Source organism: Sinocyclocheilus grahami, unplaced genomic scaffold, assembly GCF_001515645.1.
Source record: "Sinocyclocheilus grahami isolate Dianchi unplaced genomic scaffold, SAMN03320097.WGS_v1.1 scaffold408.1, whole genome shotgun sequence".
Taxonomy (NCBI): domain Eukaryota; kingdom Metazoa; phylum Chordata; class Actinopteri; order Cypriniformes; family Cyprinidae; genus Sinocyclocheilus; species Sinocyclocheilus grahami.
In genome coordinates, this window is record NW_015505587.1 from 724,431 (window position 1) to 745,208 (window position 20,778).

General features: G+C 38.6%; 2 protein-coding genes across 3 annotated transcripts in view; both read left to right on the plus strand.

Moving 5' to 3' along the window:
* Positions 1–8,547, plus strand: part of LOC107550799 (cyclic AMP-responsive element-binding protein 5-like) — a 73,161-nt gene extending 64,614 nt beyond the window's left edge. Inside the window, exons 8-9 of the mRNA XM_016232174.1 lie at positions 7,897–8,091; positions 8,542–8,547. Of these exons, the coding sequence (XP_016087660.1) occupies positions 7,897–8,091; positions 8,542–8,547 (201 nt within the window). The remainder of the gene's footprint in view (positions 1–7,896; positions 8,092–8,541) is intronic.
* Positions 8,548–8,584: 37 nt separating this feature from the next.
* Positions 8,585–18,018, plus strand: LOC107550832 (cyclic AMP-responsive element-binding protein 5-like). Of its 2 annotated transcripts, none has more exons than XM_016232227.1 (4): positions 8,585–8,897; positions 10,362–10,589; positions 13,220–13,328; positions 15,653–18,018. In XM_016232227.1, exons 1-4 carry the CDS (start codon positions 8,616–8,618, stop codon positions 15,775–15,777), a joined length of 744 nt encoding a protein of 247 aa, XP_016087713.1. In that variant the 5' UTR covers positions 8,585–8,615; the 3' UTR covers positions 15,778–18,018. The 2 variants fall into 2 exon arrangements, with proteins under 2 accessions (XP_016087713.1, XP_016087714.1); XM_016232228.1 differs by lacking the exon at positions 15,653–18,018 and adding an exon at positions 13,697–13,722.
* Positions 18,019–20,778: the final 2,760 nt, after the last annotated feature.

Below are 20,778 nucleotides of genomic sequence, written 5' to 3' on the forward strand. Positions count from 1 at the left end.
AATAATGCCTCTTAGGTTGTCGTCCCACTTTAACGTTGCAGAGATAGCAGTCCCGAGAAACTTAAAACATTTTCAATGTCCTGACCATTAATAGTCAATGGCAAAACAGCATTTGTCTTCCGTCTGAAATCAAACACCATTTCCTTTGTTTTTAGGACATTCACCTTAAAATTATGAGTACAACTCCATTTGAACAGTATAGAAACCTCCCTTCTATAGTCCGATTCGTTATTATTTGTTATTAAACCAGTCAATGTAGTATCATCTGCAAACTTAAAAATTTACACTGATTTACAATGTGAAACACAATCATTAGTGTATACAGAGTACGATAATAGTGACAGCACACATCCTTGTGGGGCCCCCACACTAATTGTTTTGAGATTAATTTTAACTACTTGTTTTCTGTTCTACAAAAAATTCCAAATCCAAAAAGCAAGGGAGTGTTGAATCCTCAATTGCTTTAACTTATCAAAAAGTTTAACTGGAATAATTGTATTAAATGCTGATTTATAGTCCACAAAAAGGACTCTGACATAAGTATTAGGGGCTTCAAGCTGTTGCAAAATTGAATGGATACACAGAGCCACAGCATCATCAACCGACCTATTAGTCTTATAGGCGAATTGGTGAGAATCCAGACAGATTTTAGAAATTAGATACCTAAGCACCAATCGCTCAAAGATTTTCATAGCAACTGAAGTTAGGGCCACTGGTCTGTAATCATCTAAGCAACTAATATTCGACTTTTTTGGCACTGGAATTATAACAGTTGCTTTAAAACATGCTGGAACTCTGCATACTCTTAACGACCAGTTGAATATATCGGTGAATACTGGGGCAAGGATGAACGCACACCACTTCAATGTTGCAGATGATATGGAGTCAGGGCCTGGTGCCTTTCTGCTGCTCTGCTTCCGCAGGAGATCCCTGACTTCATATTCCTCTATTTTAAAAGGAGGGCTTATAATACAGGACCAGGAGGGCAGCGTCGGCTGACCAACCTGTCCCTCCATTGTATTTTCAAAGCGACTGTAGAACGCATTAAGTTCATCAGGCAATGTAATATCATCAGAGATGACTTGAGATTTTATCTTATAGCCTGTGATCTGCTCTAGATTTTTCCATATACCATAAGTGTCATTGAGCTTCAACTTATTTTCTAATGTACACTTACGTATAATTTCCTTTTGCCTTTTTAACAGCTTTTTCAAAGTCGCCTTTGATAATTTTATAAAGCTCTTTATCCCCACTCTTAAATGCCTTGTGCTTCTCCCTCCATAATTTTTTAATTTCCTTATTAAACCATGGCTTATTATTATTATATATGGTAACAGCCTTAGAAGGTATACACACCATCTCACAAAAACTTATATATAAGGTAACCACCTCAGTGTACTCTTCCAAATCAAAACATGACTCTTTAAAAACCAATTGGTAGCCTCTAAACAGGCCATTAGCATGTCTCTTTCCTCCACAGACCATTCCTTGACCACTCTCTTAATTGGTATAATACGTTTAGATTTACATGGATAAACAGGAATGAGAAAAATCTAATTATGGTCTGATTGCCCCAATGGAGCCCAAGACACAGAGTGAAAAGCATTAGAAAACACACAATATCTTAAGATCTTATCCAATCTAGTCATCACTTTGATCAGCTGTTTGAATCTGGGCATGATCTTCCTCATATCAACATGATTAAAGTCCCCAAGAAACAATATTGTTGAATCTGGATATGAGATTTCCAACCGCATTATATGGGCAGCCAACTGTTGAGCTGCCTTATTAGCTGCTGCTCGAGGTGGAATATACACAGCAACCAGAATAACAGAAGTAAAGTCTCTAGGCAGATGAAAAGGTCCGCACTTGATGGTTAATAGTTCCAGGTTGGTAGAACATACCGTTGAAATTACCTTTGTATCCGTGCACCACCACTGATTCACATAAAAACACACGCTTCCTCCTTTACTCTTCAATGAACTTGAAGTACGATCAAGTACTGATTATTGACCAGTAGGTGGCACTTGTTGCAATAAAGTTTGAAATACACTGCAGAACCTATGCAAGAATTTTTGCTGTGAGGGGGCATCTTTCAGCCTTCAGCAGTTTTCAACTCCCAAAACGCCATTCATTTACACAACAATGGCGTTTTGGGAGCCTAAAAACGCAAACTTGAAAACAACACAAATTTGTGAAAATGGTGGCATCTTGCCACATGCGTATTATGCGTTCAGTCTATAGGTATGTGTGCATGTGCGTAGTGTTTAGTAGAAAGTGACATTGCCAACAACTGGCCTGGCATGCATTATACAGCGATTTTAGTAATTTTTGCGGATCCGTGTGAACAGGGATAGTTTTGACAATATTGTCATCTGTATGTGAAACTTTTCAAAAACACAAAGAAAATCCTTTTCTGTTTTTAGTACATTATTGTCATGTAAATGTACCCTAAGTGTTACAAAAAAAATTCTTTGAGTATCTTTCAAAAGATTTAGCTTGGCAAATCAGATTAGAGCTTGCCAGATCAAGAAAGTCCTTTCCAGTTTTTCAGTGACCAATTCTTAAACTTTTACATTCAGTCCCCACCTGTCTTTGGTTCCATCTCATCTAACACAGGTGCTTCACACACTTCTCAGTTCAGGAGAGTTACCCCGTAAAGGACAGCTTCTCAACAGGCCAACACTTGAGTTACAGTAATGATTGTTTTCCCCAGGTTTTGCAGTGCCAGCGTGCAAGACAGCACTATCATTACAGGCTAATACAGCTGCTGTTTCAGCTCTGAGGGCTCGACTCTAATGTCTGTTTACACCTCATTACGAAAGGCAGATGAGACCTACTCAGTGACACACATCAGCGCTGATCTGGGTTCTCAGCTAACGTCATGAGAGATTATGTACACGTAACATAAATAGGTTATATTACAAGCGTCCCTGCACTGTTCATTTCTACCTGCCAGATTTGTAAGGGAAAGTTTTCCTTGAAGTACTTGGGTGAGAGTACTTTTATTCTCATTTCTTTTCTGTTCGTGCTACATTATTGACAAGTCTAGTTTTGGTTGGAAGTGTAAAGGATGAATAATCTTAGATTAATAATTGCTTAACAAATGTGATCTTAACTTTCTTATTTTGATGTGTCATTTTTTTTTGCCCGTTGAGTGACTAATGGTTTCAGGTTTTTTCTGTGTTTCTGCCAAAAGCAGAGCAGGTTTTAGTGGTTTGATTGATGTTACCAAAAGCTTTAAAGAATGAAATGTCTGTCTGATAAGTGTGCTGCATGGAATTTATATATATATATATATATATATATAGCTGATTACTTGCTCTATATCCTATAGTTAGCATTTCTGACTTCTTTTCTTAATTATATAGTGCAACAGTTGGGTTCCAGAAGTAAAAACTCCATTCATTTTCATTTTCTCCATAGGGAAAGTGATTTTTAATAATACAATAACTTAGATAATTAAACCTTAGACAGACCTACTGTGAGTTGCCAGGATGTAAATTGATGGTATATGCTTTTGTTGAAGCCATCCATTGGTATTTGTTCAACTGATTCTTAAAATGCTGAATTTGTGGTGAAAAACTGCATTACTCATGATACTGTACAGAAAATTCCACCAGTCAGAAACTCGCGGTGAGCAAATTGTGCCAAAAGAACTTGCAGGGAATGGCCACTTCCATGAAACACCGCAAATGACGTGATCAAGTCTCGCTATGCGGTCAAAATACTTAAATAATTGTGTGTATATAAATGCATATTTTGCAATATACTTAAAATACATTATTTCTAAAGATATAATCAACAACATTAAATTAATAGTTATATTTCTCTTTATGGGATTGTAGTTCTTTCCCTCACTAAAGCAGTTAAGTACACAGTCTCATGCCTTTGTCATTTTGTCAATTTCTTGCTTCAAATAATGTAATGTTATGATTCACTTCATAGCTTGTTGGTTTGGTTCATGGCTTATAACGCTTTAACAAAGTATTTTTTAAAATCTCTATGGGAAAAAAATACTTAAGTGCACTGAAAAAGTAGGCAGGCATTAATGCACTCTATTTCGTCAAGTGTTTCAGCACAAAGCTTGTGTATTTCATATCACTAGTGTGTATAGTGTATCTGTTAAGTGTGTATTTCCTGCATTGAGCTGTCTCTTTCAGCCTGTTGTGGCTCATTTGGCCTCTGACCCCGTGCGGCACTCTGGGGCCCTGCTCAGAGCCAGACTGATTACATTAGAGCACTGATAGCGGACGCTCTCCCTATGCCCCACAAATGATGGATGGATGGCTCTTCCTGTGCAAGAAAAAGAGCAAGAGCTACTCCAATGCCCCCCTTCTCACTTCCTCCCTCCATCTGCAGCTGGCCCAGTGCCAAGCTGAGCTTTATACGACGAGGCCCCCGTGCTTGTCCCCTCTCTTAGCGTGGCATGGCCCCAGACAGAGGCATTCCACTGCGTGGGAACTCAGTGCAATCTGTCTGAACAAGAGGGAGGGAGAGATAGGTGCACAGCTGCCCAGGTCCAATCAAAGTGAGAGTGGTGCTGAGTGACAGGTGGTGCAATCAGTGAGAGGTGTTTCTGTGCACTGTGACCCCAGTATGTCAAGTATGTTAATGATTGAAAGATGGTCCCTCGGCTCCTGTGATTCTGATACAATCCATCTTTGTACACTTATTAGAGACTAATACAGATGTCACGTTTTCTAGCGAAGAGAGTTAGATGCATTATGTTAGATAAGACTCATGCACAGCCATGCACAACTTGAAGAATGTATCCATTTCTTGATTAAATTTACCAGTGAACCCATAACTGTGCTGGAAAAAGTGCATAATTTCAAAATAATAATTAAAAAAATATATATTAAAGTGTTTTTTTTACACTTTAATTTCATAATTTAATAAATATTAATTTAATTGCATTAGATAAGATGTACCAAAGATGCCTTTTTTAAAAAATGCAGTAAAAGCAGGAATATTGGGAATTATTACTATTTTAAAATAGCTGTTTTCTATTTTAATATATTTTAAAATACAATGTATACCTGTGATGGCAAAGCTGAATTTTCAGCAGCCTTCAGTGTCACATAATCCTTCAAAAATCATTTTATTATGCTGATTTGATGCTCAAGAAACATTTTTATTATAATCAGTGTTGAAAACAGTTGTGCTGCTTAATATTTTAGTGGAAACCATGATATATTTTGTTCAGGTTTCTGTGATGAATAAGTTCAAAAGAACAGCATTTGTTTGAAATGGAATTTTATTGTAGCAATTTTGTAACAATGATCAATATCTTTTAAATAATGTCCATATACTTTTTTGGCTATTGTGTTAATAAAGTTACATTTAAAAAGCTCAAAGCAGCCACTTTTGGTCCATTTTACCACAACAAAAAATACAGACATATAAATCATACACATAATCATACACTAGACATATACACATATATCACACTGTGGCTGTCAGTGTTTTCTTAAAGGGAAGCGTTTTGCGTGCTGCAGCAGAAATGTTGATAAAGGCAATGGTGGAGTATTACTGCTGTGTTGGCAAGGGTTAAGGTGGATTAAGTTGCAGAGGGTGGGGGAAAACAGCGTTAATGCTAGTTAAGGGCAGCAGTAAGGGTGGGTAGGTTAGTGCTTGTGCATTTGGCAGCAAGTGTGTGAAGGCAGAAAGCACTGGCAGCTCCAGCAGTCAGAGAGGGACGATATGGTTTGGCTTAGAGAGCTGAAGAACAAGCAACTTATCAAATCAATTTGAATTTTGTTTTGGTAAATAGCAACTAGGATGAGTCAGAGAATAAAACATCTCGGAAAAAAAGACATCTCACAGGTTGACCAGCTTGAGAAGAAAGGGATGCTGTGCTCTGGTTTGTGCCTTGGCACTCACATACAGTCCAGTTGGCTTTGACTCTCAGACAGTGAATGTGCTGCCTGTTACAAATACACAGCTCTGACTGACAGCATCTGGAGCGTGTGGGAGAACAGGAGCATGGCAGGGACACGTCTGATTCCTTTCTGTCATTCTTTTGGATTTGTTTGCGAAAACGTATGAGATTTAAATTATTTAAATGTAACGTCTCCCTCACAGGGTGACCATATGTCCTCTTTTTCCTGGAACATGTCCTGGCTGGGATTTCTAAATTGTCTGAAATGTCTGGTGTTTTGGCTTTGTTGTCCTATTGTTTTTTCATACTCACTGAAGGTAATGACTGAAAAGTAGTTTGACCAATAGCATGCAGGCATTGTACATAATCGACCAATCGTGGCGTGTGAGAAGGTGGGATCTGCAGACAATGGTCAAAGCACTGAAATATGTGTAAATATAATGTATGAAGACTGTCCAGAGCATGTCAATAGGAAAACAAATAAATTTTATTAAAAACTTAATTGTTTTTTTTTTTTTACAATAGCATTGGAAACAATATTTTCTTTTGCTTGATGAAGCTGCTGCATCCACACCATTAGGTGTCAAAAGCCCAAGACTCATATTGGCCAGTGCAACAAACAAAAACTTACTGAGTGCCCCTTTAAATGTGTAATTTTGTTTTATTATTATTATTTTTTGCCATGAAGAGATTATGTGTTTTGTTTATTTTTTTGAACCTCAGACCCATTTCTTATAAAGTCAGTCTACCTGTTCAGCTTTTGTGGAAATATATACCGTAGACTCAACACTCTCTAAAAATACTCCTCAGAGTTTTTTTTTTTTTTTTGCCTTGGCTCAAGTTTAAGAAAGTCAAACTGAATGGACACAGACATACAAGTATATATGCACATGCTTATGTACTTTTTCATTTTTTCATTTTGTCTATATGTGCCGTCAACAGATCAAACCATCGGACATATTTTGGCGGGATGTATGTTTATACTTGTGGCTTTTTTTTCAAACCCCTAAGTTGTCTTATTGAGCTGCCCAGAAAAACAGCTGTATGAGAGAGAGAGAGCAGTCAGATAAACATATTCCAAACACAGACGCGCTTTGAGTGTCTCTAGAGTCATAGACTCCAAGACCAGCCCTGGGTGAAAGCTTAAGTAGACCACACGGTTGAAGCAACAGTGCGTAGGCCGAAGGGGAAATGGGCAAATCGGGTCCCCAGGGCCCTCTCGCTGCCAGACCTGCACCGTGCTGGGCTCGTTCTTCAGATGAAGCTCTTAGACAGTGACGACAGATATATCTGTATCTGAATAGTGTGTTTGGGTTTGTAAGAGGGTGTGTAGGTGTGTGGGTGAGAGGGTAAATGGGCGTGATGGGCTTAGTTCGGACATTCATGTACGTCACAAAGTGGGCGAGCGGTCACATTTAATCTATTGGAAAAAATTGAATCATTCACTTGTCAACTCACTAGACAGCCATGTTTTGTCTAGATAAAATAAAGATACATTTTCTTTGGAAGCCAAATTTGATAAGAATAAACCTCATTCAATTCATTTTAATTTATGCTTAAACAGAAAAAATAAACAATTTATTGTTTTAAAATGTATTGTCTTAAAATATTGTTTGTTGTTTTTCAATCAAAAAACCCACTAGATTTTATTTTATTTTAGTTTATGCTTAAAGGTAGAAAGAAATAGATAGAAATTTGCCAATATGGTAAGAAAAAATAAATGTAATATTCTTAATAATAATAATAATAATAATAACATATATAATCTCTCTCTCCCTCTCTCTCTCTCTCTTTCTCTCTCTCGCTCTCTCTCTCTCTATATATATAGTTTGTTTTAGTGAGGTTTAAATATTTTCATTGAAAAAATGTGTTCACAACATGGCCCCCTGGTGCTAATCAAAGTCTAGGTGCATTTTTTTTCTTCAGTGAACTAAATAAAATACTTTTTTAAGTGAAAAATCTGAAACTTGCTAGTCATAATGCTAACATGTTTTCCCAATTTTTCTACTCAGAGACTGAAAGCTGCCCTTGCCCACCATCCAGGGGGCATGGTGAACGGCAGCATGAACTCCATGGGTCATATGATGGAGATGATGCAATCGCGGCAGGATCAGACCGGTCACCACCACCTGCACTCTCACCCCCACCAGCACATGCAAGGCCCACCCCACGGATACCCACACCATGCCCACCACCACCCCAACCATGCACAGAGCGCCCATCACCACCCACAAATTTATTGTCTTAAAATATTGTTTGTTGTTTTTCAATCAAAAAACCCACTAGATTTTATTTTATTTTAGTTTATGCTTTAAGGTAGAAAGAAATAGATAGAAATTTGCCAATATGGTAAGAAAAAATAAATGTAATATTCTTAATAATAATAATAATAATAATAACATATATAATCTCTCTCTCCCTCTCTCTCTCTCTCTCTCTCTCTCGCTCTCTGTCTCTCCCTCTCTCTCTCTCTCTTTCTCTCTCTCGCTCTCTCTCTCTCTATATATATAGTTTGTTTTAGTGAGGTTTAAATATTTTCATTGAAAAAATGTGTTCACAACATGGCCCCCTGGTGCTAATCAAAGTCTAGGTGCATTTTTTTTCTTCAGTGAACTAAATAAAATACTTTTTTAAGTGAAAAATCTGAAACTTGCTAGTCATAATGCTAACATGTTTTCCCAATTTTTCTACTCAGAGACTGAAAGCTGCCCTTGCCCACCATCCAGGGGGCATGGTGAACGGCAGCATGAACTCCATGGGTCATATGATGGAGATGATGCAATCGCGGCAGGATCAGACCGGTCACCACCACCTGCACTCTCACCCCCACCAGCACATGCAAGGCCCACCCCACGGATACCCACACCATGCCCACCACCACCCCAACCATGCACAGAGCGCCCATCACCACCCACAAAGCCACGGGCACCACAACTCCCACCCGCCCCACCTGCACCCTGCACACGGACATCAGACCTCTCCACACCAACCAATGCACTCTGCTGCTTCACAGGTACTGAACTGGAGTGAGATACAGTTGTTGAGGGTCTAATGCTGCAATACAAGTGATGTAGAGATTGATGAGTTAAGCTGAATTTAAATGTTCAAGTTTACTTGAGTTGGGATAAATTAACGGAGAGAGAGTAAAAAAACAACAACAACTGGGGCCATATTGTGAACATGTGTGAGATTTTTTTTTTCCCTCCAGAGTTTATATATAAAAACTGTACATTAAAATGTAAATACTTTTTATTTCTAAATTAAATTAGTTGAAAATAAAGTTTAAAAAAAATGTCATAATGAAGAAAAAAAACCATTAAAAGAATGACATTCTTAAAAATAAAAAAATTAAATAAATAAATAACACTTTAAGTTTTCTTGAAGTATTATTAATATTTAAGAAAAATTTTGTCTGCCAGATCAAAGTTATGTGGTGCAACCAACATGCAGAAACACACACACACACACACACACACAAGAAATTATATAATAGAAAGGTACCTGCAAACTCAAGGCCAATAAGTCTCTTAAAATAGCAGATATTTTGACCTGATTATGACAATGCAAGGTTAGTTCAGGTTGTAAAATGTAATGTGATGCAAAAAAAGTAATGATATTTAATAAAGTAAAGATTCATAATGTTTTTTAAAAATACTTTTTATTTTGAAAGTATGTAAAAAAAAAAAATAGGTGTACATTCACGTGTTCAATATGAAAGGAAAATGTATGTTGCTGAAAATGTAAGTTGTAAATGAAAACAGTTCTTATGTATTACTTGCACCACATTTTTGTTGAAAATGATATAAAAGGTTTTCAAACCCATGTAAACTAAAGAGTACATTTCTAAGAACTTTGGCACATGTGTTTTAAACTAGATTTTTACTCTCACTGTTATTTGTATTAACCTGTCTACTTAAAATTCTCTTCAGGTCTTTAGGGTGACTGAATCCATCTTTTTGTGATTCAGAAGTTCTGCTTTAATGTATTATTAAGCCAATGAAGGGGCCCTGTATACATACAAACCATCAAAGCCACTGCATTTTCCATCGCCTCCAGAAACCTGTAATGATCTAAAGACGGCAAACATGGCAACTGCCAAGCATATGTCAAAGAAGCTTTTTGTGGGCCTTGTACACTGGTAGTGGCCCTGTTTTTCAGGGTGTTGTAGAGTATTGGTCCGAGTGGACATGTGCAGTGGAAAACTGGGCCCTGACACCTCTTTATGAGGGTGGGGCAGCCTGTAAATCACACTGCTGTTTCTCACACCCAGATGTCCATCATAGGACTGTAGGGCCACGTGCACAGGGCACATGTTGTTTTAAAGAAAACTCCCAGACAGGAAGCTTCTGACTGAAGAGGTCTGAGCGATGAGATGTTAGACAGGTGATTGGCTGGCAGCCAGGTCTGTGAATATATGAATATGATGCCTCAGGGGAGAATTGTAACTTCAGACTGTTTGTTGTCCCGTATTTTACAGTTATCTCCAGCTGCACAGCAAATGCAGCCGACGCAGACCCTTCAGTCCCCGCCGCCCAGCGGAGGGCGCCGCAGACGGGTCATGGACGAGGACCCCGACGAGCGCAGGAGGAAGTTCCTGGAGAGGAACCGCGCGGCTGCCACACGCTGCAGACAGAAGAGGAAAGTGTGGGTGATGTCGCTAGAAAAGAAAGCGGAGGAGCTCACCCAAACCAACATGCAGTTGCAGGTCAGAATCACTCATTTGTACACTTCTCCTCAGCTGAAAGCCTCTGTTCTTAAGCGTTAAAAAGCACACTTCACTTTGGAACACACACTGAGATGTATTTCACGCGGGGCTTCATATTTCACTCGGTATTAGCTTACTCTAGACCACAGAAGCTCATAAACACCCTTGATTTGACAGCTGAAGCTACTGTCGATGGAGAGCAGATGGGGACGGCTGTGTGGAGGGCAGGGTCAATGGGTTATTGAGGTCTACAGAGTAACCAGAGCACAGCCAGCTGCAGCTGAAAGTGCGGTTTGTAGGCCAGTAAAACCTCTGTGCATCATGGCACATCTCATCTGCGAGAGCTTTCCATTCATACGCATCCATTTGGGCTCTCAGTAGACCTTGAATTTGCATGGAGATTTACCTGAGAGATTGATGCTGTGTCATGTAAGTCTGTTTTGGAGGATATCCTGCACTACCCACAGCTTAACCCAGTCAAGCTGGTTTTCAGCAGGTCTCCAAGCTTGATTGAACTGGTGTACAGGTGATCGCCTGCTGGTGGTCCAGTCTGACCAGATGACACATATCTAAAGCCCCCTCTAAAACCATGAAACCAGAACAGCTTGACCTCTTTTGGACATGGTGATCATCCTCATCAGGCCACATCATTCGCTCTCTGCTTATCTGAGCAAGCTGAGGTTAACCTGTCTTGCTCAAGGCCACAGTCGATGCTTCGCTGGTTGCAATTAGTGTGGTTTGAACCTTTCAATTACCAGCCTACATTTTTAACCACTAGGCCACGCCATTCCTACTAATGCTAGGCAATGTAAGGTACTTGTGATGTATTCACAAAGATTTTGCTGACAATAAAGATTTGAATTCATTTTGAATTCGTTTTGTGAACCCTCTTTGCCTCATGACTAAAATCGAATCAGTTGAAGACACTGATATATTCGCATTGTGACTCAAAAATGTTCATTGAAGTCTCTGTATGGCAATTTACATATATTGAAATATTTACACTGTAACGTTCAGATCTTTGGGTTTGGTCAGACTTTTCTTCTCTCCATGCTCACCAAGAATGATCAAAAATACAGTAAAAACAATAACCGTTTTCTATTTTAATTTATTTTAAAATCTAGTTTATTCCTGTGTTGGTAGAGCTGAATATTCAGCAGCTATTTCTTCAGTCTTCAGTGTCATATGATTCTTTAGAAATCATTCTAATATGCTGATTTGTTGCTCAAGAAACATTTCTTATTATTATCAATGTTTATAACAGTTGTGCTGCTTAATATTTTGGGGAAACCATGTTTTTATTATTATTTTTTTTTGTAAATAGTTCAGAATGTAATTTATTTGAAATAGAAATCTTTTGCAACATTATTTAATTATTTACTGTCAGTTTCATCATTAATGTATTCTTGCTGAATAAAAGTATTAATAAAACAAAACAAAAAACATACGGACCAAACTTTTGAATGGTAATGTATATTTAGCAAAAAAAGAAAAAGTATATATATATATATATATGTATGCAAACATTTCTGTTTATTATGATGTATTCTTATTCTGGTGCATATAAATGAAACTTTTCAATATAATTCTTCCTTTATTTTAGTAAAAAACAAGCCTTCATTTTTCTTTTTGCATTAACTATATTAAATTAAATTTGCTTTGGTTGAAATTAAGGTTCCTCTGAAAAAAAAAATATGATGATATACTGTATGTTTTATATTGTCAAAAAGTTGAAAAATAGTGAGATATAAACACCCAGCCCAAGTTCCCACTAACAATAGAACAAAACATGTTAAATGTGTTTGTTTTTCTTTGTTATTGCATAGTTTGCTGAGGTGGGACAGAATACTCATAGACACCCTGGCACTCCCATAGTCCCATTGTTCAGGCTTGTTTTGTGAAATATTCACCCCACAGTCACAAACATGGTACCTGTCAAAGCGAGGATTCTTCTCCACCAAGCATCCCTGAAACGCTGCCATGTTTTCATATTGGTTCTGCTAAATCATTTCATCAAATTCAAGAACTCTGTGTGATCAGACGCTTGTGTTTCCCACAACGGTAATTGTAGGGAATTCACCGCCTGTTCATTATGAGGTTTTCTAATGAGACCCAGACTTGTCTGGCCTTTAATTCATTGTGTCTGCTGGGAGGTTTGATGTGAAGCTGCCAATACATCCACAAGAGACCTTTTCCCAACATGTTTGTCATAATTATGTTAAGTATCGCATGGTTTATGACAAAAACAGAACATCCTAAACATGTGTGCCTTTGTTTAAATTTGTTTACATACTAAGGAACCATAGGGGCTAACTGTCACAAACGTGATTTCCCAAACACAGCTTAAACTTAATCTTAAACTACAAAGGAATTTCAATAGACAATAACTCTTAAGCAGTCAAATCCAAGCCAAACTGTATCCAGGAAACTTGTGAAATATACATGTTTTTATCTGAGAAATAATGAGGATAATTGTGAAATAATTATGTTGCTACACATTATGTTTTGTTTTATGTCTGTAGCCAAAGTGTATGACTGGATATTTCACTAGCAATTAGTTATTAAGTTCCTGTAAACACTGAGGGATTTTTTTTGTAAGTGTTTCATGTTATTATTGTTTTTATTGGCAGAACGAGGTCACCATGCTAAAGAACGAGGTGACACAACTGAAACAGCTTTTATTGACACACAAGGACTGTCCCATCACCTCCATGCAGAAAGACTCTCAAGGTTACCTCAGTGAGTACCATCACACACCCACACAGCCAGAGGTGGCATTACGTAATAACGAATATACTGTATATTGTTTGTAGGACGCACCCACTGATATAGATACTTGTGACATTTTTTAAATGTTTGGAGGCTGCCACTCCCTGGTTATAGAGGAGGGGAAAACACTAATTTTCTCAGTCACTGACAAACCAGTTGCCTAGCGGTGTTTATGATGCAGAATTATTGTTTCCATTTTCACTTTGAAATAAATGTCTTCAGGTAATGTACACTGCCTGTCTTTCTAAACGTCCAAATTCATCAATAATTAATGAAGTTGTGAATATTTAAATATTCATATCAATGTGGTGTTTATTATTTTCACAGTCTTCTCATAGGAAACAAAAATCACAAATGAGATCTCTTTAATATCTCAGTTACTTTTCCTAAACTCAGCCACTCCCTGGTTATAGAGGAGGGGAAAACACTCATTTTCTCAGTCACTGACAAACCAGTTGCCTAGCGGTGTTTATGATGCAGAATTATTGTTTCCATTTTCACTTTGAAATAAATGTCTTCAGGTAATGTACACTGCCTGTCTTTCTAAACGTCCAAATTCATCAATAATTAATGAAGTTGTGAATATTTAAATATTCATATCAATGTGGTGTTTATTATTTTCACAGTCTTCTCATAGGAAACAAAAATCACAAATGAGATCTCTTTAATATCTCAGTTACTTTTCCTAAACTACAAGTATCCGGATGGATGGATGGATGGACATATGGTTGGTTGGATGGATGGAAGGAAGGATGCATGGATGGACAGATTGATGGACAAATAGACAGGCATATGGATGGATGAATAGATGTATGGATGGGTGGATGGTTGGACAAATAAACATATCGATGAGTAGATGGATAGATGGACAGATAGACAGGAGATCGATGGATGGACAGATAGACAGACATGTGGATGGATAAATGGATGAATGGAGAGATAGACATATGAATGCATGGATGAATGGATGTATGGTTGGATGGATTGATGGCTAGACAGATAGGAAATGGATGGATAAATGGATGAATGGACAGATAATAATTATAATAATTAGTTACATTTATATAGCGCTTTTCTGGGTACTCAAAGCGCTTAACATGAAAGTGGGGAATCTCCTCAACCACCACCAGTGTGCAGCATCCACCTGCTGCCATAGTGCGCCAGAACGCCCACCACACACTAGCTTATTGGTGGAGAGGAGACAGAGTGATGAAGCCAATCAGTGTATGGGGATGATTAGGAGGCCATGATGGTCAGAGGCCAATGGGCAAATTTGACCAGGATGCCAGGGTTACACCCCTACTCTTTTTCGAAGAACTATGGATAGATAGAGAATGGATGGATGGACAGATAGACATATGGATGGATAAATGGATGAATGGACAGATAGACATATGAATGGATGCATGGATGGATGGACGAATAGACAGATGGATGGATGGAAATATGGATAGATAGGGAATGGATGGATGGACAGATAGACATATGGATGGATAAATGGATGTATGGACAGATAGACATATTAATGGATGCATGGATGGATGAACAAATAGACAGATGGATGGATGGATGGATAGGGAATGGATGGACGGACAGATAGACATATGGATGGATGAATGGACAGATAGACATATGAATGAATGAATGCATGCATGGATAGATGGACGAATAGACAGATGGATGGATAGATGGACAATTAGATGGATGGATGGATTGATGGATGGACAGATAGACGGATGGATGGATAGATAGGGAATGGATGGATGGACAGATAGACATATGGATGGATAAATGGATGAATGGACAGATAGACATATGAATGGATGCATGGATGGATGAATGAATGAATGCATGGATAGATGGACGAATAGACAGATGGATGGATGGATAGATAGGGAATGGATGGATGGACAGATAGACATGAATGGATGCATGGACGAATAGACAGATGGATGGAAGGATGGATGGATAGATGGGGAATGGATGGACGGACAGATAGACATATGGATGGATTAATGAATGAATGAATGAATGCATGGATAGATGGACGAATAGACAGATGGAGGGATAGATAGATGGACGAATAGATAGATGGATGGATGGACAGATAGACAGGGAATGGATGAATGGACAGATAGACAAATAAATGGATGAATGGACAGATAGACACATGAGTGGATGCATGGATGGACAAACAGTCTAAAAGGACAGATGGATAGATGGATTGACAGATGGACTGACAGACAGCTGAATGGATGCAACCAGACATCTTCATCTCTCCTCTTGTCCCTCAGGTCCAGAGAGCAGTCCGGCAGGAAGTCCTACCCCTGTAACCCAGCAGCAAGTCATCCAGCACAACACCATCACCACCTCCAGCACAGCACCCAATCACCGCACAGATATTAACCCCATCCACTAGAGACTCCAGCCCCTGACGCCCTTTAACACGCTGGACATCCCGACTGCAAATCCTGGACAGACACACACCTCTGTGCCTAAGTGGCTGCTTATTCATCTGTTTTCAATTTGTAAATGTAAACTGATTACCATTTAGTTTAGTTCTGTGTGTTTTATGTCTCCATTCGTGTCTGCTTAAAAAAAGGGAGTTTCATAAACCATTGGGCACCATCTCGCTTGTCAAGGACATCACTAATGGAAACGCAACTGTTACATCTGTTCCTGGATTTCTGCTGGACCACTGCCTTTACAAATTGCAAAATTCAGATAGCTGGATAGCTTTTTCTATGAATTTTCCATTGCCAAAAAGATGCTGTCCTTTCCTTTTTGTTTATTGTTATAACAATTACTCTCACAGTCCCCTTTTTATCAAATTCAAAAGGATAAATTAGGAAGGTCAGTCTCCATTGGGAGTTCCTAATGAAAGTAACCTGAAGCAATATGAATCTCTGACATGCTCAGCAATCTGATTGTCTTCACTTGCTCGCTCGGACCAGAATCTAGATCAGATTAAGTTCAACCTATTAGCTCCTGTCATTTCAGATATAATTTCAAAAGTTATTTTCTTAAAACAAAACAGCTTTGGGCTCCTAAGCTGGTACAGATCATGTAAATGGAATGCATTTATCAGGCTCACACAGGCTCCTGTGAGCATATGCCCTGCTGAACATGTGTGATATTTCGGAGTATTCCCAGAGTGGCGAGTTCACAGCTGCAATCGTGTTGCACCAGGAAGACATCTCACTTGGCGTTTCTGTACAAACATTTCAGAAGATACCATCAACTGTTTCATTTTAAGTTGGTGTAATTTCTGGTCAGATTTACCCCTGGACCTCATCAGTTTGCATATTACTTCTTCTGGCAGTTCATTTCGGTATCTGTTTTCGATCAGCAAGTGGACTAAGTATTACACACATACTTCAATACATTTTTATGTATGTTTTGTGCTCATATGTGGGCCTTCCAACCAATGCACTCCAACTAATCTTGCACCAAAAATAATGCCATGGAAAACTTTTGGCAGCTTTCGCTTTACCTGAGGCTATGGAAAACATAAATGCTACTTAAAATTAGCTTTCGTTTTTGCTCAAAGTATTGTTTAGATCTTCCTCGGGCATTCTGACTGTGATGTAAATTTAATTTAATAGGCTTAAATGTAAAAGGATATATTTTGATACATAGTCTTGGTTTGTTTGGTGCCTAGGAAATCATATGAGGCTTCTTTCTTGACATGGACCATAGTCAATTCTGCATTTGACTATAGTCTTTATGAAACCGTCAAGCCCCAACAAAGGTGCTGTTGGTTTTGAGATGTTAGTATACAGTCAGCAGCTTACTGTAAGGGGCAGTTCACGAAGAATGCATTTTCACATTTATAAAATGCAAGATGAAAATGGCAAAAGGCAGGTTCTCAAGATGCGTTTTTATTTGAAACTTCTTACAACTTGACAAGGGCTCGAGATGCAAAAGGCGTTAAAAAGCAGCAACACAGTGCAATGCCATTTTAATGGCTGTCTCAATCACTAAATCCTTCCAATACACTGGAATGTTCGCTCCCTAAAAAATCTCACAATGCACCACAAAAACCAGGGTGCATTTATGGTTACTATGTTCCCTTACTGGAATACACATGCCGTTTTCTGAACCGCGTAAACTCATAGTATTACACAATAGAAGGTTTGATGGTGGCATTTTACAACTCGGAAACAGTGTCCCAATGTGTAATGAACCAGGGTTCTTACCTGTGTACACGATATACTGATTCACGATCTAGGGAGCTGATTGAGATGCACCCGAATAAAAGTCACGCAATGGAACGCGAAAACGCATTCTGTGTGAACTGCCCTAATAATAAGATTCCAATGTGACCTTTGTAAGGGATGTGTGGGCAAGATCCCATATACCTCATGAGTGTATGATCATGGACTGATGAGCTATAAGATGGCCGCTGTCACTTTAAGACATTGAGTCCTAAATACCTTAAAGACCATGACACACCAAACCAACATTAAAGAACTAGCGGCGATGAAAGCCGACTGTGTTGCTTCGCCTGTGTCTGGGCTAAAAAGTTGCCGCAAAGGCTACAACCAAAGGCCGACTAGTACATACATTCTGCATACGCGTGAAAAGAAAAAACTTTCCATACCAGCAGGTGGCAGTAGTCGACAACAGTATTCATCATTCAAAAATGGAAACCAAAACGTAGGACTACAGAAATACAAACCATAAACAAAGCAGTGTTTCTTACAACTTTCTTCATTTCAGAGATTTTTCGTTGCCATATCATTATGAAAATATTTGCATACTGGAATGCTCAGGTTGGACGTTGTAAAATTAGAACAGCCATCTGTGTGCGGCCTCTTGACTTGAGTTATTTGCTTGTTTTCGTAACTTTTGTTTTTCTTCTTGCGCGCTGGTTCTTTCTCACCAACTTGCTCAATCGGCCAAAAAGCCACCAATGACGTTAATGACGGCCTGGCGTTAGCAGACAGCCAACTGTTGGCTTGGTGTGTCACGGACCTAAGTTGCATTTTCCTTGTCTAATTGCAAATAATGACGCAATATGGTCCACTTTAGTTTTTCTCCGCTGCGAAAATGTAGCATTTTACTATTTCTACACAGTTACTGATCTAGACCGATCTAGATACTGCTTTCCAAATGTCACTATGTGCCTGAATACGTCTTAAATACTCACAGAGGGAAGAATGTCAGTCCTTAGTAATACCTTGATTGCATTTATCAAGGTCTTGACATTGTTTAGATTTTTTTGGAAAGACTAACTACTAGTGTTTTATTGTGGACACTGTTTTGTTCCGGACTCATTTTGGTATTAAAGGACTTTTCTACCTTCTTGAACCAAGGAGGCCTGTGATGAGAATACAGGCAAGCTGGAAATGTCTTAGCATCACGAGGAGAGAAAAGGGCCTTTTTTCCAGCAGCTAAGCTCAGAACTCTGTTTCATGTTTTTCACAGTTTGTAGAGGAATTTTCATCCCTCCTAAATGGAACATATTGATTCCCTTCGCCTTGCCTCGTAGCACTGTGTTTGGAACAAGAGCGTGCAAAACGACCTCCACATTGAGAGGTGGAAGTCTTGTAGCTGTCTATGCACTTTGACCTCTGTGAGCAGCAGAGGATGGAATAGCCATATAGAAGACTCAGCGATTCCCAGTTCCCACACCAGCGAGAGCCAGCCACTGTCAATCTATGGAGTAACGCAACTTGTACGGACCAATGGGATTGGACCCTTGAAAGGATCACCCCAAGAAGGACACAATTCGAACCCTGAAGGCTTGGGTTTTGGAGGTGCTCCTGTAGCTTTAAGACTTAAAACTGTCCCTTTAGATAAAACCTGTTTGTCACACTGTGAAATGGGTGACATCGAGGTGAACTGGAAACATGATTGTGCTTTTATTGTTGATTTTGTTGGACCTGATGGTGGTTTGGTTGTTTCCCAGCATAATTCACATAGGATAGTTCACCCAAAAATGAACATTGTCATCATTTACTCACCCTCATTTCATTGCATACTTGTATCTTTCTTAACTTTTTTCTGCAGAACACAAAAGAACATATTTTGAAGAACTTTTTACAGTTTTGTCCATACAGTGAATGTCAATGGGGTCCAAACGTTGCAAACTTCGAAAAGGATGTAAAGGTAGTGTAAAATATAAAATCATTGATTAAATACTGTATGGTGATTCATTGAATCAAAATCATTGATTTGATTTGAGAGCGAATAACCACTTTGCTTTCTTCAGTGATAGTATCGTTTCAGAAGACTGGAGTTGATTGGATTCGTTTTACGCTAGCTTTATTTATTTTTTGGTTCTTGAAACTTTTGGACCCCCATTAACTTTCACAGCACGGACAAAAACACGCTAAAGCATTTGTCAAAATATGTTCTTTACTGTTACAATTACATTTACTGTTGTTCACCAAATTTTTGTTGGACGAAATCCAGTCATTTCAACAGGAATCCATGAGAACAGGAATTTCGTGTGATGGAGAAAGGTTTCCCTACACAGATTTTGCAACTGATTCACTGCACTGACCAGAACAGAAACTGCTTGGTTTTAAAGTGTCAATAGTGTATAGATGTATAAAGCACAGCTTACACAGACGTCAATAGACAATGTACCTTTTTTACCCAATGTGACCACACCTGAAATGATGATCAATTTTTTTTGGGTGAACTGTCCCTTTAAGTAACTCAATGTTTTCTGTGCATGTAGCATCATAATGTGGTTTCGAATGGGATTCTGATGCCCACAAAGGGTGTGAGTTTCAATGTTTTTGGATTGTGAGCTTGAAAGTTAACTTGAGATCTGTGCACGCATGCATTTTCAGTCTCGTTGACATCTCAGACTTCACACTCACAAGTTTTGCAGTGTTTAACCCTATGTGATGATGTAATAATATGGTGGGAGGGGCTTGCTAAAAAGCAGTTTGGATCTCTATGGAGGACTTTAAACTGTCTAAAGTTGCATTGTAGTTAATCTCCTGCATCTTTACACTTCAAAGCAAGGTCAGGAGCGTATCTACGCAGGGCCACGTCATCTCTTACCCAAGCAACATAACATACAAGAACACACTGAACTGGAAATATTTCACTTACTCCCAGTGAGTAACAAGCATTAATCTCAAATTTGATTTGGCATCAGTCCTTGTTAGGATGTTGGATGGATGTCTTTTGTAATAGCATTCTTATAAAACGGAGGGAGTGTTTTTTTGTGTGCGCGTGAGTATATATGTGCTTTTGTGTGCATAGTTTAAAAATATAAATATTTTAGGTGGAGGACAATGAATACACAGTAATAAAACTATAAATGTATCATTGCCACAAAACTATAAATATTGTATAAATTTTCATACATTTTTGTAATCTTGTTCCCGTAATGCAACCACCTTTCTTTTTGAAAGGAGTACATGTTTGGTACTTGTTTGTAAATAATGTTTGCATA